Source organism: Pinus tabuliformis, chromosome 8 (genome assembly GCF_031772625.1).
Source record: "Pinus tabuliformis cultivar Carrire ecotype Pingquan chromosome 8, CPIR1, whole genome shotgun sequence".
NCBI classification, from domain to species: domain Eukaryota; kingdom Viridiplantae; phylum Streptophyta; class Pinopsida; order Pinales; family Pinaceae; genus Pinus; species Pinus tabuliformis.
Window position 1 is genome coordinate 400,977,869 of NC_142294.1, and position 25,261 is coordinate 401,003,129.

Sequence of the window (25,261 nt, forward strand, 5' to 3'; positions counted from 1 at the left end):
AATATATTCTAATTAGAAAAATGGTTGTCCACTTATAAATTAAACTTTATGTGAAAATATCTTCTATTAAATACTTACTTGAAAGGATAAATATTATTACATAAAGGTGAATAGATTTAGGAGCTCCGACTATGCACCTAGGGTTCTGTTAAATCAAAAGGCCGATTGAACTATACCCCTGCATAGATCCTACCCGCAATGTTATATCTCTTGTCTATGGATCGAGGAACCCCAAAGAGTGGCCCCTCACTTGGGTGAGGGGAGCCTCCATCGTTCCAAGATGCATTCAATGAGACACCCTTCATCCATACCAATATTGATGGACTAGGCACGTTTACCTCAACGTCTACAAAAGCTCGAGTGATGGGTGCATAATGGCAGGCGTGGGGTCGGAACCATTGCCTCTGAAAGGCAGAGAAGAATACCATTTTATTAACAAATGATATACATTTATAATACATGTTTTGATCATTGGATTCCACATCCCAAGGTCTCTTGGACTCCTTTTGTCTATTCGGCTTCCACACTAACCCATTGAGGATTAGGTGTCCAACGTTGCCCCCCCTTAATCCGAAGGGTTATGTATGAGTCCAAGAAGAGAGCTGTAATATTAAATGTGCAAAAATGCATGGCAGCACTAGGCTGAATTTGCTCTATGAAATGTTGGTATAAAGGGTGGTGGTTTAAGGATGACCACCAACACTAGAATGCTTAGTGCAGTTCCCAGAACTCTTCCAAAATAGGCAAGAAGCTGAAGTCTTCTGCTAGAGGAAGTGCTCCTATTGTTTTGAGGAGGGAAACCTTCAACCATGAAAGGGAGGTCTCACCCTGCATAAAAGAGAGAACTTCAGCCTGAAAAGGGAAGTCTCAATGTGTGATGGTTTAAGGATGACCAACAACTCTGGAATGCTTAATGCAATTCCTGGAACTATTCCAAAATTTTCAAGAAGATGAAGTCTTATACTAGAGGAATTGCTCTCAATTTTGTTCTTGGAATCCTTCCAAAACTGACAAGAAGTTGAAGTCTTCTGCTAGAGGAAGTGTCTCAGATTACCAACTGAAGGCATGCTCAGGGGCATCTCTGTCTCTGGCTACAACTCTGAAATTGGTGTGGCACGTTGTGGCTCAGGCTCGCTTGATGTGGCGTTGAAGCTTGTAGATGACCATCATTCCCCCCTGTCAGATACAAGGTTAGATGATGGAGAAAACTCAACTGCAAGACTGTTCAATACTCTAGAACAAGTTCTGACATGTGATTGGAATATCTTCTTAGTTGTTGACGCCCATTGCCAACAAGCGATCCATCCAAGATGAATCTTTGTCCTCGCAGGATGTTTGTTTCTAAAGCATCTGTGTGAAGAATGGGTGGTTTTATGACAATGCTTACATAGATGAAGATCAAAACAATGATCTTTCAAATGGCCAACTCTGTCACAGTGTTGGCATTTCAAAATCTATTGTTGTTGTTTTTGTTATGGAAGAGGGGCAGAATCTCGAACAGTTGGAGGTGAATTGTCATGAAGGAATCCAGCACTCTGAAACTGAATGGGCTTGGCATAGTCTAGAATATGAAAGGACACGTCCTTGTCATATCCGAGACCAGTCATGTGCTTGTTGTGGACAAGCTCTTCCCAAGGTCTGATGAAGGGCTTGGGAAGTGCAAGTTGAACTTCTGTATCTGCATGTAACCTTGCTGCTTTATGGGATTCTATTTCAATCTTCTGAACATAAATAGGTTCAGAATGACGACTCCTCTGTTTTAATTCTTCTTGCTATAGCTGAGATTCGAGCTGCAAAAAATAAATTTTCTCTTGTGCATTTTGTAGACAGACGTCCATTTTCTGTGATAGAAACTTTCTTGACTTTTAGTGTATCATGATTAGTAGACAATATTAGAGTTTTGAGGATCTCTAATACTTCATTTATTCTCGTCATTTTTTTCTTCAATGTGAGAATTACACCTTAAAAACTGATCACAACTACTACTCAATGCAGAAAAGTAATACCCACTCATAGTACATAGCAATATCCTTTATACATGCACAAAAAATGATTAGTGTGCAACCAACAAGGACCAATTACAGTCCATTACATAAAAATAAGAGTTTACTCATGACCAGCACTATGTTTTGACAATACAACTGACTAAACTTTTCTCCACAAAACTCTTATGCAGTAGTTGAATCAAGGAGTCAATGCATATATATGTAGACAAAAACTATAGTGAGTTTTAAATACAATGCCACAACTCGGGCAACAACAACTGCAAACTTGCTTGGATCCTTCAAGTACTCCTTCACTTTCAAAGAAGAAATGATGGCTATCAAAACATCAACAATTATAGCACCATGTCATGGACACGACTTGAATGTTCATATATAAATGCTTTGACTACGGTACAAACAAATATTCTCTGATCTTGCCACTTCTTAAAAGAAAAAAATCTGCCCTCATATACCACACAAAATTTATGGAGAGCTAACAACGCATATGCAAAAATGAGGAGCAGCCACGAGAGATTAAGAGGTAAATTTCTTAATATATAAAACTTGACAAAAATAGAAAAGGAACAATACTTTGAACTCTGGATTTAAAACCTCTCATGCTTCCATTTCTTCATCAGGAAGGGATGCATTTAAAACCATTTTTTGTCGCCCACATGGAACGAAAAGTTGTTGTCACATTACTTGCAATCACATCATATAGTTAACACCAGATAAATGGAAATGAACAAAGCAACATTTGTGATTTCTTTGATCTCTATTCGAATCATCACTGTTTTCACACCATACACTGTCATACCATAAGCAACCTCCTTGAACGCATCATACGCAGCGCATACACCAAATTTAGTTATGCCAAACATACCAAGAGTTTGTACCAGCATACATTGATACCATACGATCTTCAAAATAAATTAATGCACAAGATGCATACAATAGTAGCGAGTGAGCAAGCTAATACGATGGATACATGAGGATAGACTGACCCTTTCAATGTAGCAACCAACTAGTTCTGAGCCACGACACCATTACACTATCCAACGCACTACAACTATATTGTTCACGACCAACAACAACCTTCGATGGAGTTTGACAGGTTCAATGAAAGCTTGAAATTTGATACCTTGGATAGCCTCCCATCGTATATTGAAATACTCTGTAGTCATTCCTAGAAATAATCTCATTCCAAGAGCAATGGTTGCAGACAACAATCTGCTGGGTGAATTTCAGTTGAGTGGAATTCTGGCAGCCCATTGTGGAGTTCCAAGCCCTGCAGTTGTCTTTGAATTGGACACAGATGGAATTTTGAAGGTGTCAGCCTGGGACAAAGGAAGTGGGGTAAGCAATTTTATTACCATAACAAACAGTGGTGGTCGACTGAGAAAAGAGGAGATCAAGAAAATGACAAGTGATGTCGAGAGATTCAGAAGGGAGGATGAAGAGGTAAAGAAGCAGCACACTGCCAGAGTCGATTTAGAGAATTGCATTTACAACTTAGGAAGAGGTCAGAAAAACTCTAAGAAAGAAGCACTTCAAGGCTTATTTGAAATAATAGAAGGGAAAACTATAATGCAAGTTTTCTCGAGTCAAGGGTCGAACAAACTATAATGGAATGGAAAAGGAGTTGGATGGAACAACCATACATATCTCCTTATTTAGATGCCAGACATCTAGATCCAGCTTCGGCGGAAATGGAGAAGCGTATTGTGGTGGTTATACATGACATCCTTTTACTTTGTGTGCTTAAGAGGATGGTAGTTCCAATCTTTGGGAAATTCTTTGAAGAATTCAGATTCCCAAATGCATTTCCATAAACATTTACAAGGCACCCACGAATATTTTATTTGTCCTTCAAAGGTGGGCTCGAAACAACAATTTTTCGAGGAGCAGATCAAGAAAGAACAGATGAGAAAAGGAGCTATTCTTCAGGAGATGCAACTAGAAGCCATAAGGAACACAGAGGAAGGAGCAACCATAGGAGTGTGTAGAGACAACTTGTTGATTCTGCTTTGCTACAGTGAGGTCATGGACAACGTAGGAACCAGAGAAAACGTAATGTTCTGCTCAAAGAAACGCTTCATATTACCAAACCTGAGTTGTGTGGGATTTCTCTGTATGGATACCTTGAAGATTAAAACATCTCATAGAGATGCACCTGGGAAGAGCTGAGAGACGTTACCTCTATTCTGACAAATGCTCTGAAACCGGCATAGAAAACGTATTAAAAACATGTGATAGGTATGACAACATATGGCATAGGTGAGCAGTGCAGCCTCAGAGGAGAGGAATTCAAGGCAGCATTCGAACTGAACACATCGAAGATCAACCAACAATCCTTAGGAGGTAGCGCTGGATCACTCAAATAATACAGGAATAGTAATGAATAGTGGATTATATGAAACATCAGATTATACCATGTCAGAGCAGCGCAACGTTATATGTATCAAGATTATAAACAACCGGTTAGAGAAGAGCAAATACTAGTAGCGTTGTGGGCAGCGTACGAGCAGGATATTATATGTCAGAGCAAAGAAGAGGAGGAGTTCTTTTATATGAAGGTGAATAAAAATGGCACTGGAGAAATAACAAGTTGCAACTAAAATTTAGCTGAGAAAATATTCATGAAATGGAGAATTGATGACAAAAATGGCCTACACAAAAAGGCCATAAAACAAATGGCTCAAAGAAATTATGCAGGGTAGGAATACACCTACTTTGGTACCATCTTAAACACACATGGGCAGCAACATAATCTGAAAGATCAAACATGAGAATACCATTTTATTAACAAATTATATACATTTAGTACATGTTCTAACCGTTGGATTCCACATCACAAGGTCTCTTGGACTCCTTTTGTCTATTCGGCTTCCACACTAACCCATTGAGGATTAGGTGTCCAACAAATCCCAACATTATGATCCTAAATAATTGACATGAGAAATCAAGACAATGCATGAAATATCACACCCTCATCTGTAAGTTTCTGGGTATTTAGCCATGGGAGATGGATATTCTTTAGTGGATCAAGAACAAATGTGATCTTTGTAGATTTGGACAACATGAAACACATTTTTTAGAACGGGCCTTATTTCATGAAGAGTGGATGACTCTTTCTTCGCTATTGGGAGGAGTCTTATAACCCTGACAAGGAAGATTTTCAGGTAGCCTGTGTGTGGGTAAGACTATTCTCCCTTCCTGAGGACTTTTGGGAACCTAATCTAGTTGAAGGAATAGGTAATGTGATTTGAAAATTTGTAAAATTTTCATAGATTGCAAGGCATCGAAGACATTCAAAATGTGCATGCATCTGTGTTGATATAAATATCTACCAACTCTTGTTTGAAATAATCGAGCTAGCCTATGATGACTCACTTGACCGAAACCCCTTGACTATGAGCATGTCACCTTTAAATGTCGCCACTTCAACGAATATGGCCACCTATACCATGACTACCCACTTATCCTAGCTAAGGAATCCCAACATACAGCTCCGTAACATGATGAAGAATGCTACAAACATGTAGGAGGTCCCCAAAATCGCCAGAATTGATTTTAGGTCGCTCCCTTGACTGCTTGATCTAATCTACCAATGCCTCAACCAATATCTGACCAAACAACCCACCTGGCTCGTAAAAGACCTCCTCAACGGGATGAAAATGCCTTCACACTTTTGGAAACTCTGGAACTAACACAATAGAAGTAAGTTGAAAATGATATGTTTTCTCAACATTCGCTCGAGTCTATGGATGTTAACAAACAACCCACACTTTCCATGGAAAAAGCTACCCCCAATATGAAAGTGCCAAAAACTGCTGAAGAAGACTGTAGAATCAAGGAGATCCTCAATAACACAAGAAAAGTGCTAGAGATGGAGGAACGAAATAACCAGATAGGCCCGAAGGAAAGGAAAATTCTTGACATATTCAAAGTTTGGCTCAAAGGGAATATTAAATAAATCTTAGCCACTTATCTCTCACACTTCGGAAATATCTTCCATTAATAGAGTCTCATAATAGAAAAGCAAGAGATCAATCCCAAACCTATTAGTTCGAGAAAATAAGGAGGAATGCTTGTTATCACCCTCTCTAATCCAGGAGCACTCGATAGAGGAAAGAAAGGGAGAAAGATGACATATCAAATGATACAACTGACAAAATAATCCCCACATCCATACCCCCCTCTCAATTAAAATCATCTCTTCGAATATTCGGGGCTATAATAGCAAGGGTAAGCTCCGATCTCTAAAGGATAAAATCTTTAATGTCAAACCAGATATTGTGATGCTACAGGAAACCATAGTGACAACATAAAAAATAAGGAAATCTAGCCAACACAACACGATGAACAATGAAATCATGATGATAGATGTCATTGTAATGGCTTGGGGCATTACGATGCTTTGTAACCTCACTCAAGTCATCTTTAAACACTAAATTGGACCTTCCATACCTAAAGCTAAGGATCTATTTCTGAAATTTCTCAATGCATTTTGATCCATCATTCCATCCTTTCCATGGATAATTGGGGGCGACTTCAATCTCTTTTGAAATTTGGAAGAAAAATGTGGATGGGTCACATCGTTGGAACCCAACTCCATTACATTCAATGATCTCATTGAGGAATTCCACTTGGTGGATGTGAAACCAAAGATGGGGCTCCACACTTGGAACAATCAGAGAGGAGGTTAAAATGAGGTGACCTACCATTTATATTGGTGTCTTCTCCAAGAGTGAATCCTTATCAACAATATCTTTATTGAAGCTTCCATTATTCCCTCTCGTGGCTCAAATTATTGGCCCATATGTCTCAATATAGCCTCTCTTGCCCCTCCGAAGAATAAACCAATCGGCTTTGAAAGTTTCTAGCTTCAGCATTCGAGACTCGTGGGAAAATTAGAAGAATGGTGGAAGACCATTGAGGTGCCCCCAAGTTCCTACATGGAAAAATTTCAAAGGAAACTCAAAGCACTTAAATTAAAAATCAAATTTTAGAATTGCGAGGAGTTTCGGGACAACATCGCCAAAAAATAGAAGCTAGAGGAGAAGACAGAGAAGATCCAAATGAAATTCATCTTCGACAGATGCTTAGAGGCATTGGCATCTGTGAAGAATCATCTCCTAGTGAAGCTAGAAGAAAGGAGGCTCCAAGAGGAAGCATTATTGAGAAAAAAGTCTAGAATTCAATGGGTCCGGGAGGGGTGGAAGAACTCATAGTTCTTCCATAGATCGATGCTTAGCAATTGGCAACATAACGCATCAATTCACTTACTTCTGAGGAATGGGTCTGTCTATAATTGCACCAAGCAATGGAATAATAACTCATATCCTTTTATCCATCACCGCTATCTGAAGAATATATCGACTAAATGTAGACATGGAGTGAATTAGACAACACATCCCTAGCTTCATGACGAAAGAGAAAAATGAGGCCTTCATCCAACAAGTGACATTCGAATAAGTGGATACCATGGTTAAAGATATGCCATCCAACATAACATCTACCCTAGATGGTTTCACCTTAGTGTTATTTAAGTCATGTTGGTCATTTCCTCATACAGATATTATAGAGATGGTGGAAGAGTCCTAGTAGAGAAGACATGTATGGTCTAGACTGAATGCAACCTTCCTCACCGTAATTCCAAAATCAGAGGAATCGAGTACCCCCAGTGGATTTAGGACTATTTCACTATGTAATGTGATTTACAAGATCCTTTCCTCCATCATGGTTCATCTACTGAAACCCATTCTTCACAGCATAATAATTCAAGAGGAGTCGATATTTGTAGAAGGGAGGCAAATACTGGATGGCATAGTCTCAACCCATGAAACTATCCATTCACTTTAGCGCCATAAGAAGTAGGGAATGATAGTAAAGCTAGATATTTCCAAAACCTACGACCAACTCACTTGGGCATACCTTCTCCGAGTCATCAAAGATTTTGGGTTCATAGTGGAATGGATCAGCTCAATTCAGTCAATGATCTCCACCCCTTTCCTCTAAATTTTAGTTAACAAGGCCCCTTCTCTAAGATTTCGATCTTCCAAGGGCCTGACAAGGCGATCCAATATTGTTGCTTCTATTCATAATAGTTGCTAAAGGGATGATTCATTTAATAAAGGCCACTAAAATAAAAAATTCACTGAAAGGAATATACCTCCCTAGAACAAATATCTCCATGGCCCACTAGTAGTTTGTCGACAACAATCTATTGTCTGGTGAACCCAAGGTTTAGGAATTGGTAGCGATCGATGTTTTCCTTTAAAAATTCTGAGCGACCTCAGGTATTCTCCTTAATAAGGACAAATACCATATTTATTTCCTTAATACTCCTCATTCGCATACTAGTGTTTTCTATAGGGACCCTCCCGTAAAAAAATGTTGGTGTTCTATTACTTGTTAATCCTCTTTGAATTGCCTTCTAGAAATATTTATGTACCAATGTCCTAAATAAATTATCGAACTAAGCACTAAGGATCCTGAACGTGAGAGGCCATGATACTTTTTGTTCTTCCCACTCCCAAAATAATATATCGAGATTTGACAATTATCTTTACAAAGTTCTGGTAGCATGGTGCTACACTTGAAAAAAAAATTGCTCCTTGTCACCTGGCATAAAATCTGCCTCACAAATGCATAAGGGGGTCTTGGTTTGAGGGATCTTGAGGATTTTAATGTGACTTTAGGGGCGAAGCTATGGTGGAGATTGATTCACGGTGACACAAAGAAATGGAAAAGGATCTGGTCACAGAAATACGGGTAATGCAAAACTGAGTGCAAGTTACTACAAGATACCTCATACCCCACATGATTGGCCATATTGAACTTGGAAAACAAAAACAAGTATCTCATTTGGGATCACTTCTTCTAGGAAATTAAGGAAGGAAATTCAACTCTATTTTGGGAAGCTTCATGGCAGCATCTCCTTCAATTGGATAGAGAGCCCCCCCTGCAGGATCTAAAGCTCTTTCCTCAACCTCACAGTGAGGGATGAGTAGCTAACAAATAAAAGGTGCAAACCCACCCTGAGCATTGGAGAGAATGGAAAAAACATTTAACTTGCACCTTAAGACCCCTAGGAATCATGTCAGAACCTCTCACGATAGTTGAATCAAAGACAAATCCTCATCTCTTTGGGTCAAGACAACTAAGATGGGGATACTCAACATTTGGCTCCTTTGCCATAAAAGAAGCTTATCTCATCAAGGTCAATGCACATACCATGACCCACACGAGAATCTCGAGGTCCATTTGGGGGGGAAGGTTTGGCCTAAGGTGGCTCACTTTCTTTGGCTCATACAACATAAACAAATCCTAACTTGGATCACTTACTAAAGAAAGGCCTTCTGGGCCCCTCACAATGCCCCCAGTGGAAAAACTAGGGGGAGACATTAAAAATCCTTCTAAATGCATGCCCCACAATGAGAGAAGTATGGAATTTGGAAATTTCCCTTCTTGACCCCTACCAGCGCAACTGAGAAGATATTATAGAGATTATTGAAAATTGGATGTAAAGTCGATTCAAAAGCTTGGTTGTTAACAGTGCATGGTGTCTAATATTGGGATTCAGCCTATGGCACATCTTGAAAAAAAGAGAATTGACCCATATTTCATCATGAGACTCCATCTAGCACCATTAGCAAAGGACAACACTAGGAGGACAATCCTATGAGAGAAATAGGATCTAGATAATTGGAAGGCTACTCCTACAGAGTCAACCATCCTCCTCTCCTTTAATCTTTCCCAAGATATGTTAATGTGCCTTCCCTATGTGATTAGGGACCCTCCTACATTAAATTTGTCTATTTTCTCCCGACCTCCTACAGATTGCATTCAAATTTACTTTGACAGAGCATCCAAAGGTAACCTTGATTGTGCAGCTGATGGGGGAATCTTTCGCAGCTCTCGGGGAACCATGACAGGAGTATTTGTAGGGTATTATGGTCACACCACTAATAATGTAGGAGAATTCTTAGCGCTAGAGAAGGGTCTTATTTTAGATGGAAAACAAGATTTCTTAAGGATCCATATAGTTGGGAATTCCAAAATGGTGGTGCAAATGGCACAAAATATCATTAACGGCTCCCCCAGCTGCAAAATTACCAAAAGGTAGCATCTTGAAGTGGAGCTGGAAAGAATAAAACATCGCTTGGAGAGATTTAAATACACCACAACATGACATGTCTTCCAAGCTCATAATAAAGTGGTTGATTGGTTCATTAATCGAGGGGTGATGAAACAACACAAAGAATTTTCCATTATGTGGCATGTTGCTTTAAGTGTCACCAATTTAGACTCTTTAGGATCTCCTTCAATATGGCTCATCTTCCCTCGATGGGGGTGTGCATGCAATGGTACAAGTGGCATGTGATCAGCAATCTGGGCCTACCTCCCCTTCACGCACATATTAATGTCATGGTGATGAAAACATTTGGCATTTACTCCTCTCGTGTGACATTCCACCTCATGCACTCTACAGATAAATGTAAATCTTGGTACATGAATTGGTTCACTTCAGTAGTTCGAGCAATGGATTTGGGTGGTAAGGAGTTTGGAAAGAGATCGGTGTGTGTCTATGGTGCCTCACTTGGGTTTTGACCATGGTTGAGGAGGGCAGATGATGTTTGCAGTTTCTTGGCATGGATTGGCATCAATACCCTTCTATACCCTTGGGACCGAAGTACAAAGGCACTCGCAGTTCAGTTATGCTCGCTCACTTCTCTTCAAAACAAGCCTATTTCATTACTACACCAGTGTGTGGCTCTCCTCGTGTTCGAACGAACTATTGTAGGTATTTACAGGTGTGTGGACTTTCAATTGGTATTTGGTAAATTTTTCTCTGATGTCGGGTCTATCTTTTGGCGCGAGGGAATTTAGATTATCTTGGCGAGCATTTGGGGTGGGGGTTTTGTTTATGTGAGGATTTGGGATGATGTCCAAGAATTGTTTCACTCGATCACCTAGTGTGGGTAAATGGGAGCCCCTCTCTCCTTCCTTGTAGTAGCGTGAGGCTAGTGGTTCATCCATGCTCGAGTGAGTGGGTTTGTGGTTCAGGATTACATTGTTTCCTTTGTAGGGTTTTGAAAGATTTCTCTATGGGCTCCCTGCATTGTGAGCTGCCACCCTCCATGATGAGCAAGATGCCATGCCAGCGGGGCTTCCCTCGTCATGGGCATGGGAAGAAGGCTGAGGCTGGGCACCTTGAGTGAGGCCATCATTCTCCCTCCACTACCTCTTCAAGTCAGGACACAAAGGATGTTGAGGCTCTCTCTCGAGCTGATTCATGAGTCTCCCTAGAAACTCCTACCTCTATGGAATTGATCGTTGAGCACCTGCGACACATACAAACTCACATTGAAATTCTATGGGACCACACGTATGAAGACCACAAAAAAATAGTTTCATATCTCACTAATATTAAATACAACCAGAATACCATTGTGGAGGAGTTGGACAACCTCCATCAGAGTCAACGTTGTGTAAATGACCACCCGTGCACGGGTGGAACATATTGATTTCCACATTCATGACTGTGTTGGCTACTTTGGAGCTCCCCCTATAATTCCCCCTCATCCCCCTCCTTCATATGTTGTTATTAGTTCTGGTACCTTTTTGTGTCTGTCATAGTATGCTAAGGCCTCACATCCATCTAGAAATAATGTATGCAAATTGTCTATCTTGGTATTCTCGAACCCCTAATCTCAAAATGTCTCATGGAAATGAGGGAGTGGGGGTTGTTGAGAGAATTTTTGTAAGGTATGTTATTTTTAACATCTAACGAAAGTCATTTTGAACTACAAAAAAAGAGAGATAAATCTCATTATAATATTTTATTTATGTATATGTGTGTGTGTGTGTTTTGACCTAAATTATTATTTTTAGATTGTTCTATGATAATTAATAATTTCTCAAGGATTCTTATTTCAAATTAAGGTGGATGAGGATGTGTTGATTTTTTTATTTAATTTTTTAATTGAGGGCCTAGATTGATTATGAATGGAATATGCTGAGCATATGCTTAGTGAATATTTTACTATTGCATTACATGGTTTGTTAGGTTGCATTGACTTTTAATAAATTAAAAAAATTAAATTCATGGGAGTGGCTCTTCACCCACCAATTTCCTAGGTATTTGAGTTATTCCAATTCTTCTTTGATGATAAGTTCCTCATTGTTATTTATAAAGGAAATTTTACTTAGCAAAATGGCCGATTAATTTTAATCAATTTAAAATATTATATTCGTTCTAGATGGCTCCCCACTCACCAATTTGGTAGGTACTTGATATTATTTGAGATCTAATAACTTCCTCATTATTATTTATGACATTAATTTATATATCAGAAAATTTTATTGACGAAAATGATCCATTTTACAATAAGATGTGTAATTCTTTTTTTTTTCATACATGTTTAATCACTTAAATGTGTGCATTAGTAAGGCATTCTTCTTGTTGTAATAGATCCAATTTGAAGGTGAGAGCCATCCAAGACACCAAATTGATGTATGAGCCCCTAGACCCCTTTGTTTGTGGGACAAGGGACCCACCTATTGTTTCTGGGAAAACTAGTGTCTTGTCGAACAACTAGCCCTCTAGGTCTGGCAGCTACCCTAGAAACAACAGTTTAAAGAAATTCAACGATTTCTTCTATGTGTAACAAATAAGAGAAAGATAATGGTACCAACCTGGAACTTCCACTTAATCCATTGCTTGATCTCTCTCTCCCTCGACAGGGCTTGCAACTCCTCCCCATACTTAACCCACTTGGAGAATACCTACACAAGTACAACAACAAAGAATCGTCAAAGCGTTGTGATCTGTTACAACATAAACATTACAGAATCAAATATATAATGAACAAATGATAGCATTCACAAATGATAACATTCACTAGTGCACAATCATATGGAAGAAAACTTGAAGAACTTTATTAATAGAAGGGAGAATTACAACCCAGTTGTTTGATCCAGCATCATCCTCCCAACTTCAATCCCTTTTCACCTCATGAAATAGCAAGATCCCACCAAAAATACAATGCTCTTTCCTCAATTACAAACTATGAGCACTTCCTTGCAATTCACAATATTCCAGCCTCTAGATCTCTTAGATGAGGGATCCATTTATAGATGTGTGCAATGGTGTAAGTCATCTCTCGCATTTGATTAGTGTCATTCCACTTGTTACAATTTCTTCCACTTGGATATTTCTTGGATCTCTTACTAATCCCTGGGTAAATTCAGAGAGGCAAGTGGCATAGGAGAAGTTTCTAGAAGATCTCATGAGCAACCACCTAGCAAACTGTCTTGGACATTTGTCCATTCTTTCCCATCGCACCCTATAGAAATCTTAATCAGTATGCATCACACCTAGGTAGTGTAACACTCAATATGCATCACACTTTGCCAGTGGGGCAGTTAGTATGGTTTAGTTTAGGCCATTCATGGATGGTTTCTTAGGTGGAACTTTTTGGGAATGATGTAATGCGATGACTATGTTCTTTTCGGGAATGACACAACTCTTTTAGGAGTTGAAGCACCCTAGTTTATTGACATATAAGTTTTGGGTTGATGTGCCCAAATATGTCTATAATAGTTGCCCCCTAAAGCATGAAGTCGTAAATATTGATGCCAGGTGAAATGCTTTATCATGAGGATCTCAGGTTTCGAACTGGAAGATGACCTGCATAAGTTACAATACAATACATCATCATAATATAATTTTCATGATCTAGCTGAGGTAGGCATTCCCATGCTTAGCTTTAAATTCATTTCATGTACATAGATCAGATAGTTGTCTGTAGATGTAGATTCGTGATTCTTGAGATGTAGAGTCATCATCTTTGGTTCGGATGACCATTTGTGCAATGCCTTTGTACATTTGATGTTTTTATATCCCTGAATATATCGGAGCCCGAATGGATGACCCTAGATCCAGGGTCTTCAAACTCATTCAATCTTCGCTCGATGTACAAGTCAATCCATGTGAAGAGATATTCTGAGGTCGAACATTGAGAGACATCGCCTGATTACCAGCAAATAATGTGAGATGTTAACAGACACGAGAGGAATCACCGATAATGATAATGACCCTCAAGGTACTACAGTACAATTCACATGGTGTGAATATATGATCCGATGTCGAACACCACAGGAAATCTTTTGGTCGAAGGCCATTGATGTCAACCTATCACCGGAAGTGAGAAATTTTCCATTGATGTATGCAAGCTTCAAAGCACTAAAAGGGTTGTTTCTAAGTCAACTTCTTGGATAATGAGCTGATGTGAACAAGAAGTGACTTGTCATAGGAGGGCCTTAATGTATCGCACATCTATGACACGAAACGAAGAAAATGATTTCTGGAGGTGAAAACAGAATGACGACATAAGGTTCAGGAATGGCGATCATGAAAAAATGAAGGTTGGAGGTATTGCAATGGATGAGGCATTAACTGGATTGTGGTTTCTCAACTAAATGACTTCTCTTAAACATGTATGTGACACTGAGATGGATTGGTACCATTAACCCCAAAATATGGATGGTGTGAAAGACCAATGGTGAGATGACCAGTGAACGGAATAACCCAACCCAACTCAATAATGGTGATGGAGTGAAAGTATCATGTTCAAGAGCTACCTGCTACCATAAGTTCTTCAAGTTTTTTCCCTTTTTTCCCAATCATTGCTGACCAGTACCTCTTTAATTTTGTCAATCTTGAGGAGGATAACATATGCTTGTTCTATAATTTTCCCTTCGAGCAAACCTGTTGCTGTGTTTTAACAAGTCTAGGGAAAGTGAAACTCGGTCTCGTCTAGAATGGACAAGTTTGTCGCTATTGTTTTAATGAGTTTAACGACAAGGATAACTCGGTCCTTTTCATGTTTAGAGTGTTCGAAAAAGAATGAAAATAAAACTCCAGAAATTCTTTCTCATAAAATAATCCCTTAGGATCTAAAAAGGATAAAATAATACAAAAGGGATGAGTTTTCCGATCACTTTAACGAGCCAAAAAAGACAAGCACTCGACCTTTTCGTAAGATAATCCCTTGGGTCTGAAAATGTATAAAATCATATAGGAGGGATGACATTTCCAATCACATTAACGAGTTGAAAAGGCCAAGCGCTCAACAATCTTTTCATATTTAACAAGTCTAAAAAGGGTTTAAAGGAGACTCGATTTTGAGGAACGAGTTGTGTCTAGGGTAGCAACTGGTTCCGGTGAATTTGGAACTTCTTAAAACATGGTGATTCTATGAAGAATCTGGCTAATAAGACCACTCATTGCAACTGTTCCTCAAGAAGGGTAAAACAACCAAGTGAGAGCGTATGATCGGCCAAAGGGATGGAGGTGATGGGAGGTAGACAACCAAGGCTCAAAAGGCTGATAGAATGGCAATCAAAAAGGTTATTTAATTGAAGGTGGGTTCATTTTTAGACAAACTTGAACCATGGGGGAACTATGCTTGGATTCAGTTTCATTTTTACGCAAGCTCGAAACGACAAAACTAAAAATTGAAAATGAAATTGAAAAATGGGTTTGCATGCCTCCCAAGAAAAAGGAAGTCTCTTGTAACTAGATGGAAATCACTGCGGTGAGGTAGGATGGTTTCGTCCAGAATAGAAAAAACACCTCTTTGGCTTCATCCAGAATAGACCAAGGTGAATGGTGTGTCAAACCAATCACATCACCTATAAGGAGACTTATCTTTACAACTAGGTGCATGCCTCCAGAGCTTCATTACATTCATGAGATTACTCCTGCCTATCAGGTGGGTGGAATGAAGATTCGATTGATACTGTTGATGCAAATGGACCATTTAGGGATGATGATTGACTTGGAGCTATGTTTGGACTGGAAAATGAAAGCTGGTCAATGGTGACAATTTTTCCTTCATGTAGGAAACACATTACTCGGAAGAGTGTTGAAACAATAGCTTCCATGTTATAAACATAGTCGCCCCAAGAAGTAAATTGTAATCTAACAGTCCTCGGACTATCATCACATTTAGATGAATGGTTTTCCCTGCCAAAGTGATCGGTAACTAAGGAAGGATCCCTAACGGTCAATTGGTTCCTTTGTTAAATCCTAATAGATTCTGCGTAACAGGCATAAGCGGTGGCAATCCAAGTGCTTTCCAAGTAGTTGAGGAAAGGATACTCACTGTTGCACCTTCATCTATAATAATGCAGAGAAAAGTTTATTTCATGTAGAGAAAAGTTCACGCACTTTTATGCAGAGAAAAGTTTATTTCATGTAGAGAAAAGTTCACGCACTTTTATGCAGAGAAAAGTTTATTTCATGTAGAGAAAAAGTTCACGCACTTTCATGCAAGGAAAAGCGCGTATATGTTGGAGAACTTACCTTTGGTCCATGGTAGTTAGTCCTTGGTATTTGAACCTATGAGGAAAAGCGTGTATATGTTGGAGAACTTACCTTTGGTCCATGGTAGTTAGTCCTTGGTATTTGAACCTATGAGGAAAAGCGCGTATATGTTGGAGAACTTACCTGGTCCATGGTAGTTAGTCATGCAAGGAAAAGCGCGTATATGTTGGAGAACTTACCTTTGGTCCATGGTAGTTAGTCCTTGGTATTTGAACCTATGGTTTTGGACCATGGTACCTCGTCAAAAGTGTTGATCTCACGCACTTTCATGGTTGGTTCATGGTATTAGTCCGACAGTTTTTGATCCTATGGTTTTGGCCCGTGGTATTGCATCTAAAAGTGTTGATCTCACGCACTTTCATGGTTGGTTCATGGTATTAGTCCAACAGTTTTTTGATCCTATGGTTTTGGCCCGTGGTATTGTGAAAGGCCTAAGACTATAAAAGAGGAAGGAGATCATTTGGCAAAGCATCTTCTGAATCATCGAATATCTGATAAAGTGCTAGATCTGGAATATTGTGATTGGGTTTTGGTGCAGATCTGGATCTGAATGAAGAAGGAACCTGAGCGTAAGGAGAAGGATAAGTTCTATTGATGGGTCAAAATCTTAAGGCTGGAATAGTGGTATCTCTATATGATTTTGATCTGTGATATGTGGCATACGCTTGATCTATAAATCTAATAATCTGGGTCTGAATTATTGATGCATGTTTTATTTTACACATGTTATGATCTGGGTATGTCTGATGTAACAATTGCAAAGTTATAAGGAAATATTTGCAGATCTGTATGCAGGTTGGCTTTGGTGAAATCAGAGATTGATGATGCAAGTGTAGTTGATGGGTTTTTGATGTTCTTGGATCCAGTTTGAAAATTTATGAAAAGTGGTCCTTGAAAGAAAAGAAGTAGGGGGTTGTAGCTCCCTTCCAGGAGAGACTGGAAAACGAAAGAGAGAGTTGTAGCTCTCTGCAGGTTGTAGCCTGCGTACTGGTAAAGGACTGCACCAGTACAAAATCATTGTAAAAGGAGTTTCTTATTAAAAGAAGATAGAGACATATTGCAGCAGGTGGTTTTCACCCACATTGGGTTTCCACCTTATATCTGGTGTTCTTTTGTGTGACTATTTGCTTTTCTTGTTCCTGCTCATTATTTTATGATTCCGACATACAAAGTAATGATCAATATTTGAAGAATTATTCAAAGTATAAATAAGGAAGATATATTGAAAAGAATTTGATAATATTGATTCACGCCCCCTCTCAGTATTATTTCCAACAATTGGTATCAGAGCAGGTCCTTCTGAAGAAGCTTGATCGCTTGAAGGAAGATCTAACATCATGAGCAACTACGAGAGGGAAGCATCAATCAGGCCACCGATTTTTGATGGGACAAACTTCGTATATTGGAAGGTAAGAGTTACTGCCTATCTTCAATCTTTGGGTACAGAAGTATGGGACATTATAGAAACAGGGTATACTTTTCCATCAGCTACTCCTACAGATTTAGCTGAGAAGAAGAAATATGAAACAAATGCAAAGGCGGTTAATACTCTTCTAGGATGTCTATCTCAATCTGAATTCGTGAAGGTTATGCAATATAAATCCGCAAAAGAAATATGGGACAAGATTGTTTTGAGCTACGAAGGAGATGAACAGGTAAAACGTGAAAAACTTCAAACCCTCAGGATTCAGTATGAGAATCTCAGAATGTATAATGATGAAAGTGTGGCTAACTATTTTCTTCGTGTGGATGAGATTGTTAATTGTATGAAAAATTTGGGTGAAGAAATAAAAGAGGCTGTTGTGGTTGAAAAAGTTCTAAGATCTTTGTCACCTAGGTTTGAATCTAAAGTTTTTGCTATAGAAGAAAAGGAGAATCTACAACATCTTAAAATGTCACAACTACATGGAATTCTAACTGCTTATGAAATGAGAAAAGGAGGTCCATCTGATAGGAAAGAAGCTGCCTTCAAGGCTTCAGGTAAAGGAGAGTACTATGAATCAGGACATGGGTCAGAAGAAGAAGAAGAATCAAATTTTGTCAGAAATCTTCAACGGGGTGCTGGACGGTTCAGAGGTAAGTTACCCTTCAAATGCTTTTCTTGTGGAAGAGTAGGTCACTATGCTGCCAAATGTCCTCATAAGGATAAGATCGACAAGGGAAAGGAACCTATTAGATGGAACAAGAAACATAATGCAAATAAGAAAAGCTACTACACTCATGAAGACAGTGATGGTCTATCAAATAGTGATGAAGATGAACGAGGTAATGACTATAAACTTTTAATGGCCTTTGAAGATGATGATTACATGGATGCTATAGATGTGGATAGTTTTAATGAAGAGATTTCTAGACTTAAGACATGTATAGAAGAAAAGAATATGATCATTGATACTCTACAATTTCAAATTGATGAAAAAGAAAAATATCTTGAAAAGTTAGAAGGTGAAATTGTTGGCCTTAGAAAAGAAATTGAGAAAACAAAGGCTATTAATCTTAAGTTTGTCAAAGTATCTGAAACTCTGGATGAGATCATCAATGTACAACGTTCTCCGCTAAACAAGACAGGTCTGGGGTATAATGGAGAAACATCTCAAGCATCCACCTCAAAGAGTTATCTTGATGCAGCAAGAAGGAATGAGCAAAAGCACAATGGAGATCACTAGGTAAAGCAGGGGCGAATTACATCAAGAACGAACAAAGACTATCAGGTAAACCAGGGGCAATCTGTCTTAAGGATGAACAAAAGCTACAACGAGCCACAGGTAGATGGCAATAGAAGTTACAATATTTGGCGAGTAGATTTGATAATCGCAGAAGTTTCTTCAATGGGCAATGTTTCTATTGCCATAACTTTGGTCACAAAGCATCTCAATGTGTTGCATATAAAACAATCATGACTAGAGAAGCTCAAAAACAAAGAAGTATGATCGGGATTACAAAAAGGACCTATAACAACTTTTCGGCTCTTGAAAATGAAGTTGAATGTTCTATTTGCAATAACTTTGGTCATGAAGATTCTGAATGCAGGAGCAGGTTTCAGCAGACAAAGGAACAAGCCTCAAGCACCAGAACATAGAGAATAAAGGAACCACAAACAGAAAGATGTGGGATAGCCTTTTATGCAGAGGGACAGGAAAATCTATGGTACATCGACAGTGGATGTTCGAAGCATATGACAGGTGATAAAGAAAAACTTGAATCATATTCTGCTTTAGAAAAGGGAAAGAAAGTTTCTTTTGGAAATGATACTCCAGCAGCTATAAAAGGAAAAGGCACAGCTCAGTTAGAAGAAAAGGTCAAAGCTGGAAATGTTTTGTATGTTGATGGCTTGAAGCATAACCTTATGAGTGTCAGTCAGATGTGCGATCAAGGAATCGAGGTAATATTTCGATCAAATGGATGTAGCGTTCGTGATCTTGATACAGGGAAAACAGTGATCAAAGGTAGAAGAACTCCCAATAATCTATACATATTTGAAGAAGGACAACAACAATGCTATTTGAGCAAGGATGATGAACACTGGTTATGGCACCGGAGGTTGGGGCATCTAAGCTTTTCACAAATAAGGAAAGCATGCAAATATCAGGCAGTTCATGGTCCTCCAGATATCAAAATTCCAGACAACACCATATGCAAATCATGTCAGTTTGGAAAGCAAACCAGAACTAACTTTCCAGAGAAGGAAGGATCAGCTAGCATGCCTCTTGAGCTAGTCCATACAGATGTATGTGGTCCATTTAGGAAAAGGACACCTCGAGGAGAAGAATACTTGATATTATTCATTGACGATTTCTCCAGGTTTGTTTGGTTAGGACTTATGAAGCACAAAGACGAAGCATTCGAGAAATTCAAATCCTTCAAAGCCTTGGTTGAAAATGAATCAGGTTACAAAATTAAGTGCCTCAGGTCTAACAGAGGTGGGGAGTTTACCTCAAATGAATTTTTCGATTTCTGTGAAGAACATGGGATAAGAAGAGAATTCTCTACAGCTAGAACTCCTCAGCAAAATGGAGTGGTGGAAAGGATGAACAGAACAGTCCAACAAATGGCTCGTGCTATGCTGGATGAGTCTGGAACTCCCGCAACTTTCTGGGGTGAAGCCGCATATGCTGCAGTTGTTATTCTCAACAAAACAAATGTCCGAGTGAACAACACTCAAACTCCTCATGAGCTCTGGTATGGTGAGACTCCTTCGGTAAAGCACTTCAAAATCTTTGGAAGCAAATGCTATATTAAGAATACTGATGAGCAACTTGGCAAACTTGAACCTAGAGCAGATGAAGGCATTCTTCTTGGTTATTCTCCACACAACAAAGCATATAAGTGCTACAATAAAAGACTTGGAAGAATTGTTGACAGCATTGATGTAGTGGTTGATGAAAAGGGATACATTCCTAGGCAAGTAAATCATGAAAATATCGAAGAAGATGAAGACTACCCTCAAAGACAGAATGATGAAGAAGAAGAACCTCAAGGAGCACCAGAGGAACAGATAAGAATAGAAGAGAAGACTCCATCACGGTACGTTCAGAAGAATCATCCAGAATCTCAGATTTTGGGGCAGAAAGAAGCAGGTGTACAAACAAGAAGAACAATTGCAGAAGCTTCAAGCTATTTGGCATTACTCTCCTCCACTGAACCACAAAATGTAAAAGAGGCATGCAAAGATGAATGTTGGGTCAAAGCAATGGATGAAGAACTTGAGAAGATTGAAAAGAACAACACTTGGGAGTTGGTTCCTAGACCAAAGGATAAGAATGTTATAGGGACAAAATGGGTCTTCAAAAATAAGTTGAATGAAAATGGGGAAGTAATTAGAAACAAGGCAAGACTTGTCTGTAAAGGGTATGCGCAGCAAGAAGGAATAGATTTTGAGGAAACTTTTGCTCCTGTTGCAAGACTTGAGGCCATCCGAATGTTCCTTGCTCTCTCAAGCTTTCAAAAGTTCAAAGTATTTCAAATGGACGTGAAATCAACCTTTCTGAATGGAGACTTAGAAGAAGAAGTATACATTGAGCAGCCAGATGGTTTCATTCTTGGAAATGATCCAAATCTTGTATGCAGATTGAAAAAGTCTCTCTATGGTCTTAAACAAGCTCCAAGGGCTTGGTACTATCGTTTGGACAAATATCTTCATCAACAAGGTTTTTCAAAAGGATCAACAGATAGCAATCTTTATATAAAAATTGAAAATGACAAATTGCTAATACTTGTTGTGTATGTAGATGACATTATCTTTGGCAGCAATGAAGAATCTATGAGTCAAAGCTTTGCCTTGGTGATGCAGAAAGAATTCGAAATGTCCTTGCTTGGAGAATTGACATATTTTCTTCGTTTGCAAATCCAACAAAATGAAGGAGGGATCTTCTTGTCTCAAACCAAGTATCTCAAGCAGATTTTGAAGAAATATGGTATGGAAGAAGAAAAACCAGTATGTACACCCATGGTCACAGGATGTAACCTCAGTGCAAATGATGAATCAGCAGCAGTGCATCAACCAACTTACAGATCTATGATTGGAAGTCTACTTTATTTGACAGGTACCCGACCAGACATCATGCATGCAGTGGGAATAGTTGGAAGATTTCAGGCAAATCCAAAGGAAACTCATCTTCAGGCAGTAAAGAGAATCTTCAAATATCTTCAAGGGACTCAAAACTATGGCTTATGGTATCCTAGAGATACAGATCTCACACTTCATGCTTATACAGATGCAGATCGGGCCGGAAGCGTGGATGACAGGAAAAGCACAAGTGGTGGTGCATTCTTTATGGGTTCCAGATTAGTATCTTGGTTCAGCAAGAAACAGAGTTCGATTGCCTTGTCTACAGCTGAAGCAGAATATGTTGCTGCTGCATCTTGCTGCACTCAACTCCTTTGGATGATGCAGACCTTGCAGGATTTTCAAATCACTTGTACACCACCCATCTCCATCTTATGTGATAATACAAGTGCAATCAGCATTTCAAAGAATCAAGTATCACTTTCTCTGGGAACAAGTGCTTGAACAAAAGGTCAAGTTGGAGTATGTTCCTTCTAAGGAACAGGTTGCTGATATACTCACCAAACCATTGCCTAGGGAGACCTTTGAATACCTCAGGCAAAAGCTGGGGGTTGTTGATGCATCATCTTGTTGTTGAATCTCTTCTGATTGTTGGTTGTACACAAGTTTCATCTGAAGTATATGCGTACATGTGCTGGGTTGCGGATTGGTCAAAGATCGAATGGCACAGGTTCAGGGGGAGCATATCATGCATTGTTGGCATTATGGAGGAAGTACAGAAGGAGATCATGGATGCTGGTCTGAATATTGCTGCAATACATCTCTATCTCTTTCATGGTCATGGATTATGGTTCTTCTTTGCAGATCTGGTTTATAGTCAGGGGGAGCATGTTCTTAGGGGGAGCATAACCCTTTGCCCTTGATGTCAAAGGGGGAGAGTGATTGGTTGTTGTTGCCATCAAGTCCAAAGGGGGAGATTGTTGGCATTATGATTCATATGTTGTACTTGATGGCAACCCACTCATCTCAGATAATAAATTATAGTGTAGAGAAAAGTTCACGCACTTATATGCAGAGAAAAGTTTATTTCATGTAGAGAAAAGTTCACGCACTTTTATGCAGAGAAAAGTTTATTTCATGTAGAGAAAAGTTCACGCACTTTTATGCAGAGAAAATTTTATTTCATGTAGAGAAAAAGTTCACACACTTTCATGCAAGGAAAAGCGCGTATATGTTGGAGAACTTACCTTTGGTCCATGGTAGTTAGTCCTTGGTATTTGAACCTATGAGGAAAAGCGCGTATATGTTGGAGAACTTACCTTTGGTCCATGGTAGTTAGTCCTTGGTATTTGAACCTATGAGGAAAAGCGCGTATATGTTGGAGAACTTACCTTTGGTCCATGGTAGTTAGTCCTTGGTATTTGAACCTATGGTTTTGGACCATGGTACGCACTTTCATGCAAGGAAAAGCGCATATATGTTGGAGAACTTACCTTTGGTCCATGGTAGTTAGTCCTTGGTATTTGAACCTATGGTTTTGGACCATGGTACCTCGTCAAAAGTGTTGATCTCATGCACTTTCATGGTTGGTTCATGGTATTAGTCCGACAGTTTTTGATCCTATGGTTTTGGCCCGTGGTATTGCATCCAAAAGTGTTGATCTCACGCACTTTCATGGTTGGTTCATGGTATTAGTCCAACAGTTTTTTGATCCTATGGTTTTGGCCCGTGGTATTGTGAAAGGCCTAAGACTATAAAAGAGGAAGGAGATCATTTGGCAAAGCATCTTCTGAATCATCGAATATCTGATAAAGTGCTAGATCTGGAATATTGTGATTGGGTTTTGGTGCAGATCTGGATCTGAATGAAGAAGGAACCTGAGCGTAAGGAGAAGGATAAGTTCTATTGATGGGTCAAAATCTTAAGGCTGGAATAGTGGTATCTCTATATGATTTTGATCTGTGATATGTGGCATACGCTTGATCTATAAATCTAATAATCTGGGTCTGAATTATTGATGCATGTTTTATTTTACACATGTTATGATCTGGGTATGTCTGATGTAACAACTGCAAAGTTATAAGGAAATATTTTCAGATCTGTATGCGGGTTGGCTTTGGTGAAATCAAAGATTGATGATGCAAGTGTAGTTGATGGGTTTTTGATGTTCTTTGATCCAGTTTGAAAATTTATGAAAAGTGGTCCTTGAAAGAAAAGAAGTAGGGGGTTGTAGCTCCCTTCCAGGAGAGACTGGAAAACGAAAGAGAGAGTTGTAGCTCTCTGCAGGTTGTAGCCTGCGTACTGGTAAAGGACTGCACCAGTACAAAATCATTGTAAAAGGAGTTTCTTATTAAAAGAAGATAGAGACATATTGCAGCAGGTGGTTTTCACCCACATTGGGTTTCCACCTTATATCTGGTGTTCTTTTGTGTGACTATTTGCTTTTCTTGTTCCTGCTCATTATTTTATGATTCTGACATACAAAGTAATGATCAATATTTGAAGAATTATTCAAAGTATAAATAAGGAAGATATATTGAAAAGAATTGGATAATACTGATTCACCCCCCCTCTCAGTATTATTTCCAACAAACAAAAAGGACGTCACGGAAATAAGGGTCTGTGTAGACTACCACAACCTCAACAAGCCTACTCCTTCACAGATAGGTTCTCATGGTAAAAGTAGGTTCCAATAGCAAAGGAGGACAAGAAGAAAATAGTATTCACCATAGAATGGGGCTCATACACATACAACATCATGCCTTTATGCCTAAATAATGCAACTGTTGTGTTCTCCCCAATTGTTATTGCCGCTTTCAGAGATGACATTCATCGGTTCTTGGTCGTATACATGGATGATTAGATAGTTTACAACCTATTGAATAAGCATGCTATCTTACTTACAGTAATGTTTGATCGGTGCAGATAGCTACAAATATCCATAAACCTAAGGAAGTGTATCTTTGTTGTTCCATTTGGTACGTTGTTGGGCCACATCATTTGCAAAGACGGTGTTTGTGTGGACCTTGCAAAAGTTGCGTCAATTGTAAATATGGATCCACTGGCCAATGTGAAGCAATTGCGATCAGCACTGTGGGCCACACAGGGTATTATCATTGATTCATTCGAAACTATGCATCCATAACCGCTCCCATGGAGAAGTTGCTCAAGAAGATGGAAGCATTCAACTGGATGGAGAATTTTCAAGTGGCATTGAACACCTTAAAGGAAAAGTTGGTAAGTGTGCCCATATTAGTATACCCAGACTGGAACAAAAAAATTCCACGTAAACATCGATGAATCAGACATTTCTCTAGGGGTAGTGTCGGTGCAACCAAGAGAAGGGAACTTGGATCATCTTATCTACTTTGT

General features: G+C 39.1%; 1 protein-coding gene across 1 annotated transcript; it reads left to right on the top strand.

Annotated features, from left to right (window-relative positions):
• The first annotated feature begins 3,197 nt into the window (after nt 1–3,197).
• On the top strand, nt 3,198–3,611 carry LOC149235765 (uncharacterized). The gene has a single exon (XM_089368654.1). It carries the CDS (start codon nt 3,198–3,200, stop codon nt 3,609–3,611), a length of 414 nt encoding a protein of 137 aa, XP_089224780.1.
• Nucleotides 3,612–25,261: the final 21,650 nt, after the last annotated feature.